This window comes from Neomonachus schauinslandi, chromosome 12 (genome assembly GCF_002201575.2).
Source record: "Neomonachus schauinslandi chromosome 12, ASM220157v2, whole genome shotgun sequence".
In the NCBI taxonomy this organism is placed as follows: domain Eukaryota; kingdom Metazoa; phylum Chordata; class Mammalia; order Carnivora; family Phocidae; genus Neomonachus; species Neomonachus schauinslandi.
Window position 1 is genome coordinate 31,350,336 of NC_058414.1, and position 15,025 is coordinate 31,365,360.

The window sequence follows — 15,025 nt, forward strand, 5'->3', positions numbered from 1 at the left end:
AATAATAATTATCCTGTATTGAGTGCCTACCATGTACCTTTATTTCTCACCACCTCATGAGATGTAGGCATTCTTACTCCCTTTCTACGGATGGAGGAAACTGAGGCACACAGAGTAACTCAGGGTAGCACAGCTAGTAAGTGTCAGAACCAGAATTAACAGATTGGCTCTGACTCCAAAATCTATTCCCTTTCCACTTCGCTGTAATACTTAAGAATAGCGGGGTGGATATGGACTACTTAAATCCTATCCTAGGACACTTTATAAATCCTTCTGGATTAGGCTCCTATAAAATCTGCACCTGAACCCAAACAAGGGAGGAAGGGGGACCTGTGCCTCTCACGTGTGACGGGCCTGGTTTCAGCCACGTCTGGGGGGCAGAAGGGAGCTGAGCTTGGCCTTCCAGGCATGTCTGCAAAAGGCCGGCCCAGCAAGGACAGACCACAGTCCACTGGCACACGGGCACACCTTCATTGTGTAACCTTAAATGGCACCCACTAGGCTTATTACGGTTTTTAAAGGTGCTGTAATGACCATGGTTAGCACTGGTTCAAAGATTACTCTGTGAGTGAATGAGCTAGGCCTTTGCCTGGTTTTCAGTGAAAGCCAGATTGGAGCTAGCAGGCAAGTAGCCAGGGCCAGAAAAGGGCCTGGAGGCAGTTTTCAAGAAATGAGTCTCTTAGACATCTGTGACCAAATTTTAGTTTGTTTGTATTTCCCTCAACTGATTTACTCTATCTTGTTCTCTGCTCTCTCATTCTGAGGCTGAACATCCCCTCCAGATAATCCCTGTTATGCTGTCACACACTGCCCAACCTCCAGGACACGATGCCTCTCGCCCCTACTAAAATCACGCTGCTTGCCTTCTCTTCCCCTCAGGCTCAGTCCACAGTGTCAGCTAACTGGTGTCTTCATGTGAGAGGTAGACAGGTGCAGATTTCTTGGGGAGGTCTGGAGAACATCTCCTGCTTTTGTTTTCACTCAGTATTGGATTTGGCCATGCAAAAAATATTTGGAGGAAAGACAAACTCAGCACCTCTCATTGGAATGGCCTGGTATGTGTGCAAAGCTGGTCATTTGGACTCCTGGCCAAGTGAATGGCTGGCGTGTCTGGGAAGCTATAAGCCAGCTGACTACGGCCTTGCTAGGGACACATACACACTGTAGCAAATTAAAAAGACCCATTTTGCAGATCCCCTAAAGTAAACAAGATTTAGTTCTTTGTTGGTGTACCTGATGAGCTTTCCTGAACTTGGACATCTTAACCAGTAGTGATGAGGCTAAAAATCTGAAGCCAGGTTACTATCCCTTGTTTTAGAAAGATGTATTTAAGTACAAAAGTTTATCCTCCTTCTACACATACTGAATTTGTTTCCTAAAGGTCACAGTCATACTGGAAATGTTTTCTTAAAATTAAAAACATCCTTAATTTCTGAATTAGAAAAATCTTCAGTAGTACACTGCTTTAATAGCCCTTCGGAGGACCTGAAGTACTTATATTCTTAGTTTTACCCATCGGCTCTGTGGTGGAGAGCATTATCACAAGAGGAGTCAAGTATCTGTAATATTCTAACAGTCCACGCTAAGAAGTGGTCCTAGACGTTTTCCAAAAACAGAGGAAATGTTAGGAGTTACAGATTAAAAGCCAATTAAGCCACTATTGATTTTTTAAAATTGAGTAAGAACGTTCACTTGGATCTCAGGGCTGGTAGGAAAAAATATTTTCAAACCTTAACTTACATTTGGTGTCCATGGGAACTGATTTGAAAACTACAGAACTAGAGCCAAAGCATAACATATGGTTGGGAGCCAAAATTTAGAATAAGGGGGAAAAAAAGAGACCTCTTGATGCTGTTGCATGCAGTGCGGTGGCTCTGCCCCTGCCCAGCGCACACCCCTCCCCTTCCCAAACTCCCAGCGGATGAGCTGCATCCCCCGCCCCCTCCACCGGCAGTAAGGACCCGTTTCGGAAGTAACCCCTTCCGCGATGTGGCTCAGAGCCACCTTGGTGCAGAACGGAGCAGTCATGGATGTGTAGTGGTAACATTTGTGAATGGGTAGGTACTGCCAAAACTAGCATCTCTATTTCCCATTGATACGATGCGAGTGAAAAACTCCCGGCTGTTTTTTTTTTTTTTTTCCTTTTTCCACTTCAAGGACAAGGGAAGAGATGTGGGCTCTTCCTGTGAGCTCAGCCTAGTCAGAGATATTGCCGCTACATGTGCAGAATCAAACAAGAACAGCATAATACAGCGTAGCTTGCACATCTCTTTCATACGGGATCTCTTCACGACGGAGATGTTATCTAAATAGGGAGGGTTTCTGTTGTGTTTTGTTTTAGTTTCAGTAACATTCCAGTCAATAAGGTGTAGCCACCTTATTGACAGGACGAGTGTACCCTCCATGCATTATTAAGATCTACTTTGATGGCACAGAATCCTCCCCTGTACAGAAATGCTGGCTGTAGGGACTAATCAGACCATTTTTGTGTGTTCTCATCAGACTCTTTGTTTGGCTGGAACTCTGCACTCCTTACTGCTTGCATGTTTACTAATTTATTATTAAAACCCCCTGTATTTGCCTTTGTTTTTTCACAACTAACACACTGGCCTCTGAATGCATGAGTTTTGTGTGAACTGGTGTGTGACTTAGCAACTAATAAATGTATCAGTTGTATTATATTTTCAGATCTTAAAAATATAACTGGAATTACTGTACTAAAACATTTTTTACATTAAGTGATAAAAAGGCAGAATATTAATATGTTGTACACTTAATTTACCATTATGAGCTCTTAGAATCATTTTATCCCTTCTCCATTTTAGCTTTTTATCTATTTGTGTAGGAAACGTCATTATTGGCTTTCTAGTTGAAGAGTCTGATTCTGTGTGCTAACATGTGAATAGTCCATTGCAGTTATGACATTAGGAAGGTAAAATTCCAGCATTCCAGTGTTGTGAAGGACAGAGAATCTCCCCATAGCTAAACCTTTGCACTAGTGGCCTGTGAAAATAGGAATCAGTGGGTTTGTTCTGAACCCACTTTTCAGACATTTGAAAAAGATGTTAGGCAATCACATAATATTTATGTCATGTGTTCTCAACGTCTCAGGACTCTGTCTCCTGCCAAGTCTCCCTCTTCATCAACTGGGTCTATTGCCTCCAGCAGAAAATACCCATACCCAATGCCTCCACTTCCTGACGAAGAGAAGAAAGTGAACCGACAAAGTGCCAGGGTATGTGGAAACTGCTATATGCTAACAGCCTTGATCATTATCGTTCATTTATGAGTTCATAGTTTAAAAGAGCCATCTTTCCTGTTCTGTTTATAAAAAAATGAAAAAAAAAAGGAATATTTGCAAGATTCCATTGAAAAATGGAAGATCTGGGGGGGCTCAGATTTATTTTTGCAAATGAGCTTAATTACTGCATTGAGAAATGCTAGAGATATTTGGTATGTTTTAATCATTCATTGCTATGTAACTTTTATTATACGTTGTAGCTAATATATTACAGTCTGAAATAAATAAAGCAGAGAATGTATTTTGCTTTATCAGTTTTTTAATATACCTGGAAATGCCAGAAATTAAATAAATGAACCTCATTTCCATATCTGATTTACTTCCTCTTACTGGCAAATAACACCCAATAGGACTTTAGAAATCAGAACCTCTGATAGAAAGTTAGACCAGTGTCTTGGAGACGGGATGGAATTTGGATACAATGAATTTGGATACATATGAAAATCTATAATATTAAAAAAATATGGCAAAGTGTATGGTAAAATTTAGCAACCTTTTATATTTTAGAAAGCCAGATTTATAAACACATAAAAGTTTATTTTTTTTAAAGATTTTTTATTTATTTATTTGATAGAGAGAGAGAATGAGAGAGCGAGAGAGTATGAGAAGGGGGAGGGTCAGAGGGAGAAGCAGACTCTCCGCTGAGCAGGGAGCCCGATGTGGGACTCGATCCCAGGACTCCAGGATCATGACCTGAGCCAAAGGCAGTCGCTTAACCGACTGAGCCACCCAGGTGCCCCATGAAGTTTGTTATTTATATAAAAATATGGTTCATCAGAAATTTTATTTATTTTATTTACTTACTTTTTTTAGTTTGTCATTGGGTCTTCGCATAGAAGAACCAATTCCTTTTTATTTTATTTTCTTATTGAGGAATTATATTAGTATAATATAGTAATATAATTTAGCATATGTTACACACAGTGTTATATTAGTTTCAGGTGTGCCAGAAGTTTCTTGAAATACTGAGTCCTCTTTTATACTTTAATTATGGATCTACTCAGCCTCACGGTGTTCCCGGAACACATCCATTATGTGAAATGGAGATACAGTTGAGTTTAGAGAGGCAGACCAGCCCTCAGAGGCTTAAGTGAAAGGTATAACTAAAGAATAATTACTTTTATTGATATTCAGACTCTGTTGTGGTCAGTTACAGTGTAATGTGGTTCTTCTCAGAAATAATTTTGCAATAAAATAAAAAAGCTTTAAAAGCCTGGGCAGATTTATCTGCTAGTGGGTCTTGGGTTCCTAGGATTTTTGGTTTTGAAAGATATTTCAGAGACTCTTTGATCCTGAACTTAAATAATGGGGTTCAAGGTAATCATAGATCATTCAAATTTTACCTCGATCAACTCATAGTCAGTAAGAAAACACAACTTGTTAAAAAGCAGACTAGATTACTATAATCAAAAAGACTTGAAAACCAGTCAGTGGTGTTTTGTTAATTACATGAAGAATTGTCTTCCTGTGTTAACACGGGTAATGGTAAAAGATGGAAAATAAGAAGAAAATTCGGATTCCCAGCACTCAGCTTTCTGGTTTTAAAAAAACAGAATTGTTAATTGGCATCCAGTTGTCCATGATGTGAGTATGTTGTAACGAAATCCAAGGCTGATGGCATTCCTCAGGGAATGGTCAAAGTATAACAGCCCAGTTTTTACCTCTGATAAATTGTCTACATTGCTGTATCGCTCTATCTAGTTGGGGATATTCTCTCAGCCGATGTCATGCCAGGCTGCAGGTTATTAATGTTCCCACGTGAAAGCCCATGAGAATGGAAGCTCCCAGAAGTAGTGGCTGGCCCATGGCCTCTTCCCTGGGACAGTGGTGTGAAAGGTCAGATGGTTCCATCCACCATGAATATCCACAGGAGCACGTAGCAGAATCCTGCAGAGTAGGCAGCCCTTGTCTCTGGGCTGTCTTTGTGGGCTGTGGAGAATCAAACCAGGAGATCTTTTTATGAGCATCCCCTCCACCTAGAAATGGCCAGTCATGTCTGTTCCTAAAAGTGATGGCTTGGCAATTCTTTGCTCCTTTTTCCTCCCTGGGATAATGGTGATCTTCTGGTTCCCCCAGTGCTATCCTTTTGTTCCCCTTTCCGCAAGCTGTCACTACTTTTTATAATCATTTGTAAGAACGCTGGGCTCACTGAAGCTGAAGTCCGAACCCTTCACTACTCCATACCATCATCTGAGCATCAGTCCAGATCCTCTTTACCTCAGGCACCCTGCAGACGCCCCGTTTAACCATTTGTTTTCACTAGTCTCCACCAACAGGGGTCATTCACACACAAACATCCTTACCTTTGAGAGGTTTGGTCTCCAAAGGGTGAGAACACAGGCGGCTTTACCACAGTCCTTGTGGAGGCTGGAGCCATCATGGGTATGCAGAACAAGATTTCCATGCAGATTCAAGAGAACCTATTAAGGGAGCCTATACGGAAACATCCACATAGTCCCTTAGCTGTTTTTGCTTTTTCTTTCCCAGAAACTCAGATATACAATGACATGCCCCAGATTTTCAGTAAAAATGGAATTTGGATGTAATTTAAGTCACACCAGTCTTAGACTTTCTTTGTTCATGTTTATAAAAGTATACCCAAATCATATTGCCTGGAAACAAAATTTTATCAGCTTGATCTCCCCCGCCCCCTTTTTTTTTAATTGGCTGTCCTCCGGTGAACGGATTTGCATTCATATTTCATCATGCCAAGGTTGTTTACCGTACATTAAAGCAATTACTGAACATTGTAGAAATTAGATATGAACAGGACCAGGCTACAGACCTGGTGGCAGAGGCAAGAGGTGAGGGAATTAAAGAATGGACATCCTGCCTTGGGTGCATCATTCTACTCTGATGGGTCTCCTGAGAGAGGACAGTCTTCTAGGAGGTAGTGATGGATTTGGAGAGCGGATGGCCTGGTCGTAGGCACACAGCAGAGATTTCTAAGTGGTTGTTGGCGGAATTGACAGAAGCACACTTCCCCAGGGTCAGTACTTCTCAGTGTTGGCTGCACATGGGAATTGTTTGAAGGGCTTTTAAACTATGCTAATGCCAGAGTCCCACCCAGAGAGATTTTGATTTAGCTGGTCTGGTGTGCTGTCTGGGCTGTAGGATTTTTAAAAACCTCCCCAGATCATTGAAATGTGCTGCTGGGTTGAGAACCACTGCACCTAGTGAGCTTTATCAGGATCCTGGGGAAGAGACGAGCGTGCGTGGTTTTAAAAAATAATATTTTAAATTATTTCATTGGTGACGTAATATTTAATTTATTCAAATTCTTGAGTAACATTAAATGAAGATGTGAGGGGTTTTATATTAAAAGGTGGCAGTTGCGAAAAAGGTTGAGACACAGGTTTAGAGGAAAGAGAAAGCTAAAACTGAGAGTGTTTATTGTATCCATTTATTCGACTTGACAAGAGTGTGCTTCCACAACTATGTAAGTATGGATGGAATCACCGAACTCTTTTTCATCTTCATAGCTCAGAATATGCCTGTTTCCTGCTTTCACAGTGTGCAATTTTGCTTTTCTCTATTGTGCAGCTATGGGAGACCTCCATTTAAGATCCACTGTTTACATGTGATACATCAAAACTGTTTACTTCAACTTTTATAGAAACCCAGCCTCATGGAATCACTGCAAATCTATCTGCTCTTCAGACAATACAAAGACCCTCTGAGATGCCCCAGAGGAGAGGAAGCCGAGTCTCACATCTGGGTACCATTTTCTTTTTGTCATTGGCTTAGGATCTAAGTGAACCCTGGAAAGAACTACTGAAATGTTACACTATAACAGGGGAACAATAAAGGTATTGGTATGCTCCTGGATAATCCGCATGACAGATATATGTAGAAATATCACTAAAGTTAACTCACATGACCCAAATGTAGCAAGTTTCCTAAGGGACAATAGTGGATTCAGAACTGACATTCTGAAGCACATCCTAATTGTAGACAGTAATGCTATGTGCATGAAACTTCTGTTTATTGCAATTTCCACATTTAAGGAAACAACATCCCCTAATAGAAACTAGCATGCAGGGCTAAGGCATCTAGGATTTGTCTGCAGGACTTTAAAGCTTTGAGAGGCCAATATCCCATATGCTAACTCTGAACATGTATCTTTATTATTTTTTTTTTTTACTTTTCATATTTATATCAGCATACAAGGAGAATTGTACATATGTAAACATTTTTAAAATAAAAGAAAGCAGCTGTTACACACAAGTATATTTTGCCAAATGCCTAAAAATAGTCACAGCCACATCATCATCATCCATCAGATGGTCTCTAAAGATGATAAGCAGGTGAGGTTGTAAATATAGTGGTCAATGCGTAAAAGTGTCTCTCCATCATTGGTATGTGTCCAAACCATGTGATACCCCTTTAAACTGTGCACAGTCTGGAGGCAGTGTTATTGAGTAATTAGTTGAACCAGAGAACAAAATGCCCAGCCTGCACAGCTGGCTGGGGCAGGGGTTGAGGGGTGAGGCTCCTCTCCTGCCCGCCTCCAGGCACTCCGATGCTGATGGCCACTCCCTGGGACTCCTGCAGCCTGCCCCCGTTCTCCTTCCGGGGGCGACAGTGCCTGCCGCAGCAGCTGTTAGCTTGCAGTGCCAGAGGCCTGCTAGTTTCACCCTGGAGGCCTGTGAGCCCCTCGGCAGCACATCCTGCTGAGATGAAGCAAGTGCACCAAAGACACGAGACCATGGGCCACCGATACCCTGGTAGCTTCCAACTTGCCAATACTCCAGCCCTTTGTGGCCTAAATTTTTGTTCTTTGACAAAACTTTTTAGCCACCCTTACCTGTAAAATGAATGACTTGTTTTAATACAACCAACTTTTACACTGTTTATTAAGGAGCTTTATCATCAGTGAGTCCGGCAGGTCATTCCACCCTGATGTGGAAGCAAGATGGTGGAGGGTTCTACCAGCTGGGCTGGGAAGCCTCTCCGGGCCATTGAGCGTTTGAAGAATCCTAACACATAAGTGTGCGGCAACTGTGAAGTTACCCCAGCAGTTGGCAGGGAAAGGAATCTGAGGTTTTGAACTCTTATTTTTTTTTAATTCCTAGAAAAGTAAGAAATCTATGTTCAAGTCCCTTCTTTAAAGCCAAAGTTCGATAAGCTGTTATAATGCAGCTCTGTCATTCTAAAAGAAAACTTCCCTGGGGAGGCTACTCTAGTGAACTCAGAAATTGCTGGGAATCAATCTGATGCTTTGATGTGAAGAGTACTTCTGAATTTCCTCATTTTCTCTCCTTTTTCTTGAGAGGAATGGAATCTGCAGACAAGATTTCAGAAATATCCTCTTTTAATTGGATCTCTCCCAGTCGTGTCCATGGTAAAAATCCACTTCATCTCCATGTGTAGTCATCTTAGATGCCAGAACTGAAGGGCCATGTTAGAGGCAGTGTTTGATCCTCTATGTATTTATGTCTTCTGTAATGGACCTCTCTTCTGAAAGTCTTTAAAAACGTTTGACAAGCAATGTAATCACTTGAAACTATAAAGCATAAAGAGCATTTTTCATGGCAGGAGGCGATGTGATCATCGATTCTACAGTAAAATGATCCATCAGATTAACATTTGGGTGAGTGTTGGGTGACCATGCCACATAGCTCAAGTGAGGGACAGGAGGGCAGACAGATTTGAAAATGTAGCAAATAAAGTGGCTTTGACCAAGATCACTTTCACGTGCACTGAATGTTTTCTGGTATTGAGTGTATAAAATGCTAATGTTATAAGGTTTATTTTGACTATAAAAGAGTTTATAGATTTGAATGTAAGGTACTTTGTGTAAATATGCTTCTTAGTTATGGTTACACAAACCCTCATTTGAAAGAATTCACAAATGGTGAGTTACTTGTCCACAGATCCCCTCACCCCCCCCTTTCCTTGCTTTCTCAATTATTTTTACATGAAAATTATTATTCCGAGTGAAAATTATTGTTACATCCCTTTTGAGAGACATGGGTGCTTATAGTCATCCTCCTTGATATTAACGTTCATATGGAACTGAATGAAAAGCATTTGTTTTATTTGCAGGGAGATTATGGTTTTAGAGTAGCTTTAATGTTCTGGGTATCTGTCGAAGAATGTTTGAACATTCTTACAGCCATTTGCAGAGTTCTTTGACAAGTTCATAATCTCAATGGGTAGTTTTGAGAAATACTTCCATGTGTAGTCATGGTTGGTATTTAGATGTATTAAATCTAAATATTTGTGACTTTTCATCCACTGAGGCAGGGAAAATGGACCTAAGGCACCAAACAGAAGCACAGCATTATTATTTTTTTATTATCTCTTTTGGAGAGGAACTTTGAGGTCACCATTGCAGTTTGTATTATGCAACTAATATTTATAGCCCCCAGACAACTATAGGACCATTCTACTAAGCAGAGGAGAGCAGTTATTTGGCCTTTCTGTTCCATTGTATGCCTTTTTCTTCTCTAAAGTTGTGTGCTTAGAGAAAACTTCAGATTAACAACCTGCTGCCTGAGATGTTCCGTTTGTCCATAGACATTGCAGAAGAGCAAACTCGGATTTAAAACAACATTGAAATCTCTATATTAAGAATGCCAACAAGGGGGATGGGGGGAAGAGGGAGCCCCTGAAGGAACAAACGGGTCAGACTGACTGGTCTGTGTCCAGCCAACTCTTTCTTTAGTCAGGAAGTGGCATCCTCCTCTGTAGTCTCCCAACTGGAAAGTGATCCCCCGGTCACCTGCAAATCTGTGGAAAGGAGTAAACTCAAACAGTGCAGCATAGCGAGAGTTTTCAATTTAGTGTCGTTGCTCTGTAAGAAACCCAGTGATGTTCCTTAAAAAAAAAATTGACTAATAAAGTAAATGTAGGGTTAAATTGCCAAACATACTTTTTAGTTTGAGATAGGTGCTTTATGAAGTGGTACTACAGTTTCTCTCATTTTCCCCTTGCTTTAAAAAGGCTTTTAAAATTGTCTTTATATATAAAGTCAGTCTAGTGTAGATTTCTGAACATAAGATTGATAGGGTTTCTAAAAGAAGTTGCTGATAAAATTAGATCTTTTGTGCACTTCCAAAAAGGGACTATATATATTTGAATTTCATAACAGCCTTACATTTCTTTTTTTTTTTTTTTTCCATTGATTCCCTTGCAGATTTGCATAATTCATTCCTGCCCATTGTTCCAGGTCTCTTGTGGCTACTTTACCTTTTGCTTTTTTAGATTTTGTTCTTTACTTCTTATAATTACCTGTGGGCCAGAGGAAATACGGTATTTTTACTCACTTTAAGTGTTTTGAAATCAAGCTTGTTTATTTATTTCATCCATCCTTCATTTCCTGTTGTCATGTAGTTCTGTTTTAACCTATATATTTAGTGTTTTTAAATATTCCCTTGTGTTGTTCAACATGATAATAAATCCTTACCTGAAGAGAAGACTATTTTACTTTATTCTACATCTACGTGAAGGAAGGGTAGTTCATTGGGAGGATGCCAAGTGGCCAGGGGCACAGAGATGTGTCACCGCATTATGGGAGTGAAGGGACGAAGAATGGCCAGCCCATCGCAGCCAGAGCCTGACCAGGACACCACTGCTAGCCACTGCCAAGGGCGCTCCCATGCGCAGCGTATTAGAAATGCCACCTACCAGTAAGTTCCCATCAGTTTTCCAGGAAATGCTCTGACTTGCATTGGCGGGAGTACCGTCTACGTTTCAGGGTCCTAATGGTCTTTTTCCTTTCACTTCTTAGGTGATCCCCTAAAACCGTCACCCACGTTTTTGTTGTTGTTCAGTGGAGTCAAGGTGAATTTCTCATTCTGCTAGCTTAAATATATTTAAGAAGCAAACATCTGTATGGAATAGAGCTTAATTTGAGGTTCAGTTTTTTTGCTTTTCCCCTCAGTTGTTTTCTGAATGGATAAAACTACTCTGATTTTGGATGCAGACTTTAGAAATCAGGGCATAATATTTCTGTCCACATTTTATTCATGGCTTTGTCAGAGCCCCCAAAATGGAGTGCCATCTGGTTCAGTTTATAAGTAGAAAAACAAAACATTCAAAAACAAGAACCTGCCTAGTATTTTTGTCCTTTATATCCAGGGCCTGACGAACAGTAAGCATCCTCTCTATGGAGTTCGAGAGATGCTTCCAGACCCTTCCCACTTCCCAAGTTGTTCCCCACCAGTAGCTTGTCAGCCCTTTTCTTCTGACTAGGAACTGTCACTGTCATGGAGGTAAGTCCCTTTTTTTCCCCAGCTAAACTGGCACTGGGGAGAACCACAGGGGTGCAGAATAGGGGGAGAGAGGCACCTTTAGTCTCCTCCCTTTGGCAACTGGGCGTGGATTATGCAACTTCAGAAGTCACAGAGAGATTGGTCCTCAGGTGTGTTTCAGGATGGGGAGGGGATAGGAAGCAAGCCTTAGGAGGTCATGGGGCATTTGGTCCTGGCATAGGAGCAGAATGGAGATGTGCATGAACTCAGAAGCCAGGCGTGCAGAAGGTGGTTACTGGGGATGCAGTGGAGACAGGGGGGCTACTCGAGTGCCTGCAATAGACCCATGAGCTTTGCAGTTTTCCTGAGTGGTTGGCTCTATAAATACTTAATGGGCCAGTCCAAGATGGGCCAGTCATTCTTGCCTGGTGCGTCCCTGCTGTGTTATTCATAAAACCTGTATTGTACTGAGAGGTGCTTCAAGCAAGGCTGGCAGAGTTTTGCTCCACGGCATCATTTCATGTTTTCGGGTATCTTTGAAATCAAAACCAGGGAAAACGTAGGGTGTTTTTGTTTTTTAGAAAAAGGCATACAATGAGACGAGCGGTCTTAAGGCACTTACAAAATCATCAGTAAAGTTGTCAAAGAGTTTATGAAGGACAGTTTCCTCTCCAGTTAAAAAGTTTCAGAGGTGGATTTTTGTGTTCTAATGTTCAAGTTCTAAAATAATGTGACTAGCCCCCAAATCTTTAAACACAGCGGTGCTAAGTTATACCAGATAACACATTATGGAAAGTGCTGATATGAATTAATAATTTATTCAGTAATAATACAAGAATTCTTGCTAAATTATACATGTATATCACTGCCTGATTAGAAACCCCACTTTTCTTTTCTAATCCAGCACAATATCCGACTGTGATTCTACAGCTGGTCTTTTTAATGGGCAAAAACGACCCAACACCTTTGTTTTATATGGAAATTTTTTTTTTTTAACACTAACTTCAAAAGTGCTTAACAAAAGGTTTATTCAGGGTAACTAAGCACGTATGTCCCTTTTTAACCTGCTGGAAGACACGTGCCCCTCCAATCTAGCATCCCCAAAAAGACAACTTCTTTTAGAAACTGGGCATTCTACCTAAACATAGCAGTTTATAGGTTAGCCAAGGTAGGTCTGCGTTAGTGTTGCCCACAACCGTCATCTCTAAGGGGTGATACCCATTTACAGAGTGGAAGCCACTTTGTGGGCAAGTGTCAATAGCAGCATGATTTCACTTTTGGTAACCAGGTGATCCTGTGTATATACTTAAGATTGGCTTCATTTTAATATATTCTCTCTGCTCCTCTGCACTTCAGGTTAAGCTATTTTAAAGGTAACTGGGTTTGGGCAATCACCAACTGAAAGGTATATGGTAACTGCTTTCCTGAGCAGGCATGATGTGTTTTATGGCTGTTCAAGTTATCAAGTTGTTCTTTTATTGTAGGTAAACAAAATCTTACTGTTTTTAAAGGTCGCTGTAACTTGTTCAAATTTCTGGCACCATTTTATTAGTAACTCACTTCTGAAGCTGAAAAGATACCACAGTTTTCTATGTTACTGTCATTGTAACACCAATGAAGTGACTTTCAATAAAAGATTTTATGTTATTTTGATGCCGGGCTCCCTTCAGTCCTGTTGTTCTCCCTGTCACCGTTTGTCTTTAGGAAGCCTGTCAGGTACTGTTAGGGGGTTGTTTCTTCTTTTTCTCGTCCACGCTGTCCGGGAAGGGCCCATCAGCATGATAAGAAACAAGAGACCCTCTAGCAGAGGCTGGCCGCTCACTCCGTTGGACAATTTCCTCAGCTGGGTGGCAGGCCGAGTCTCCTGCCTTGCCTCATAGGCACTTCTTCCCGGGCCCCCGATGGATCCGCTTCCTGTATCCTGACCGAGAGCCCCGGTGGCGGCTCAACCCATGTCAGACTCTAAAGCATCGGCCCTTGGACGGACTCCGCCTAGCTTCATGAGTCTACTGCCTAAAAAACTGGTCCACCCAGCTGTCTGCCTCTCACACACCCGTTTCATCCTCTGGTCTTCACCTTGGCCCTTAGTTTTCTTGTCTTCAGCTCACAGCCTGCTGAGGACAAAATTAGTTACAGGTCGTCAAAGTACTGTTTGTTTTAACGTGAGAAAAAGAGAAGTCATTGACTAAGGATTTGTATGTTTATTATGAGATTTAAAAAAATTTCTGATTACATATAGCTGCATTTCTTATAACATTTTAGGCATAGAATAATTCAGGTGAACACTGAAACAGTAAGACACTCAGCTAAGAAAAGCAAAGTCAGTTGGGATAGCAGAAGTTTTAGCTCACGTTGCCCCTCATGGACCAAAGGCAGCACCTGGAACATCATGCTGAAAAGGGAGTCCCCTTCCACTTTGGCTCAGCGGGAGTGCAGGCTGTGATGAATCCTATATGACTGCTGGGGTGCAAATCTATGCCACCTGTCCTCAAGGAAGCACCTGGCTTCCTGTAGCCACATCCCTACGGAGTGCTTGGAAAGGGTTACATATAGGTACTTTATCTCTTGCAACACAGGACTAAAAGCACACATCTCCAAAATTAAAGCTTTGAGTTGGCATTTTTTGAGGAACTTAAATCTCCAAATAACTCAAGTAGTCCAGCTTGGGCTCACAGCTTGACCATGCTCCAGCTAGATGCTTTAAGAAGAATAGACCAAGAAACAGTTTTAAGAATTGGGTGAGGCTGCACTGAAAGTATATAATGAATGAAACACAGAACCCAACATAAAATAGAAATGGGGCAACCCGAGATTCACTTGTAATGAAGACTTTGGCTGTAATTAAAGAAAGGGGACGGATATGTCAAATTTGTCAAGGGGAAGGAAGCTTTCTAAGGGCAGGAACATACTGAAAACTAGGCTCCATGCTTTGAGAAAGAAACCGTGAAAGCAAAAGTGGAGGAGATAAGGAGCCTTGCTACGAGGTATCAGTAATTAAAATGGAATTAATTGAATATTTCCAGGGACACAGTTTTGTTGATACTTCAACATTTATCCAAAAGCAAATTCAGAACCAAGACTGATGCAGCAGCATACCTTGGGACTTAACCAAAGCGGTGGGATATTTCAAATATGGTCCATAACATTGGGCTAGCAAGGGCCTTCTTCCTTACCACATTAGTCACCCAGGGGATTACCATTTCCTTAAACTGTCACTTCCTCATGGGATTCTGGTGAGTCGGAAGCCAACAGCAGGTGCTGGGACTCTGAGGGTGAGTTCCCTCCCTCCTTGTCCTGAGTCCTCTCTGGCCCTTTGTGGGACAGCTCTCAGGCTCAAGCAAGTTTTGTGGCCTCACAAACAGTGTATCTGGAATGAAACCCAGAGTCACCACTAATAGAAAGCAGGCTGCCTCATGGTCTGATAATGTAGCCCATTGTTGCATACTAATGAAATGCTAAGGTTGAATACTTATGAATATATTTTAGCAATATTTGAAAAAAAATAACCAAGTGAAATGAGGCAGAA

General features: G+C 41.3%; 1 protein-coding gene across 14 annotated transcripts in view; it reads left to right on the forward strand.

The window, feature by feature from the left end:
• Window positions 1-7,132, forward strand: part of ADAM22 (ADAM metallopeptidase domain 22) — a 224,172-nt gene extending 217,040 nt beyond the window's left edge. For all 14 annotated transcript variants that reach the window (XM_044920240.1, XM_044920244.1, XM_021689563.1 and 11 more), the window contains 2 exons: window positions 3,112-3,235; window positions 6,845-7,132. In XM_044920240.1, the coding sequence (XP_044776175.1) occupies window positions 3,112-3,235; window positions 6,845-6,865 (145 nt within the window). In that variant the 3' untranslated portion in view covers window positions 6,866-7,132. The remainder of the gene's footprint in view (window positions 1-3,111; window positions 3,236-6,844) is intronic.
• The last annotated feature ends 7,893 nt before the right edge of the window (window positions 7,133-15,025 follow it).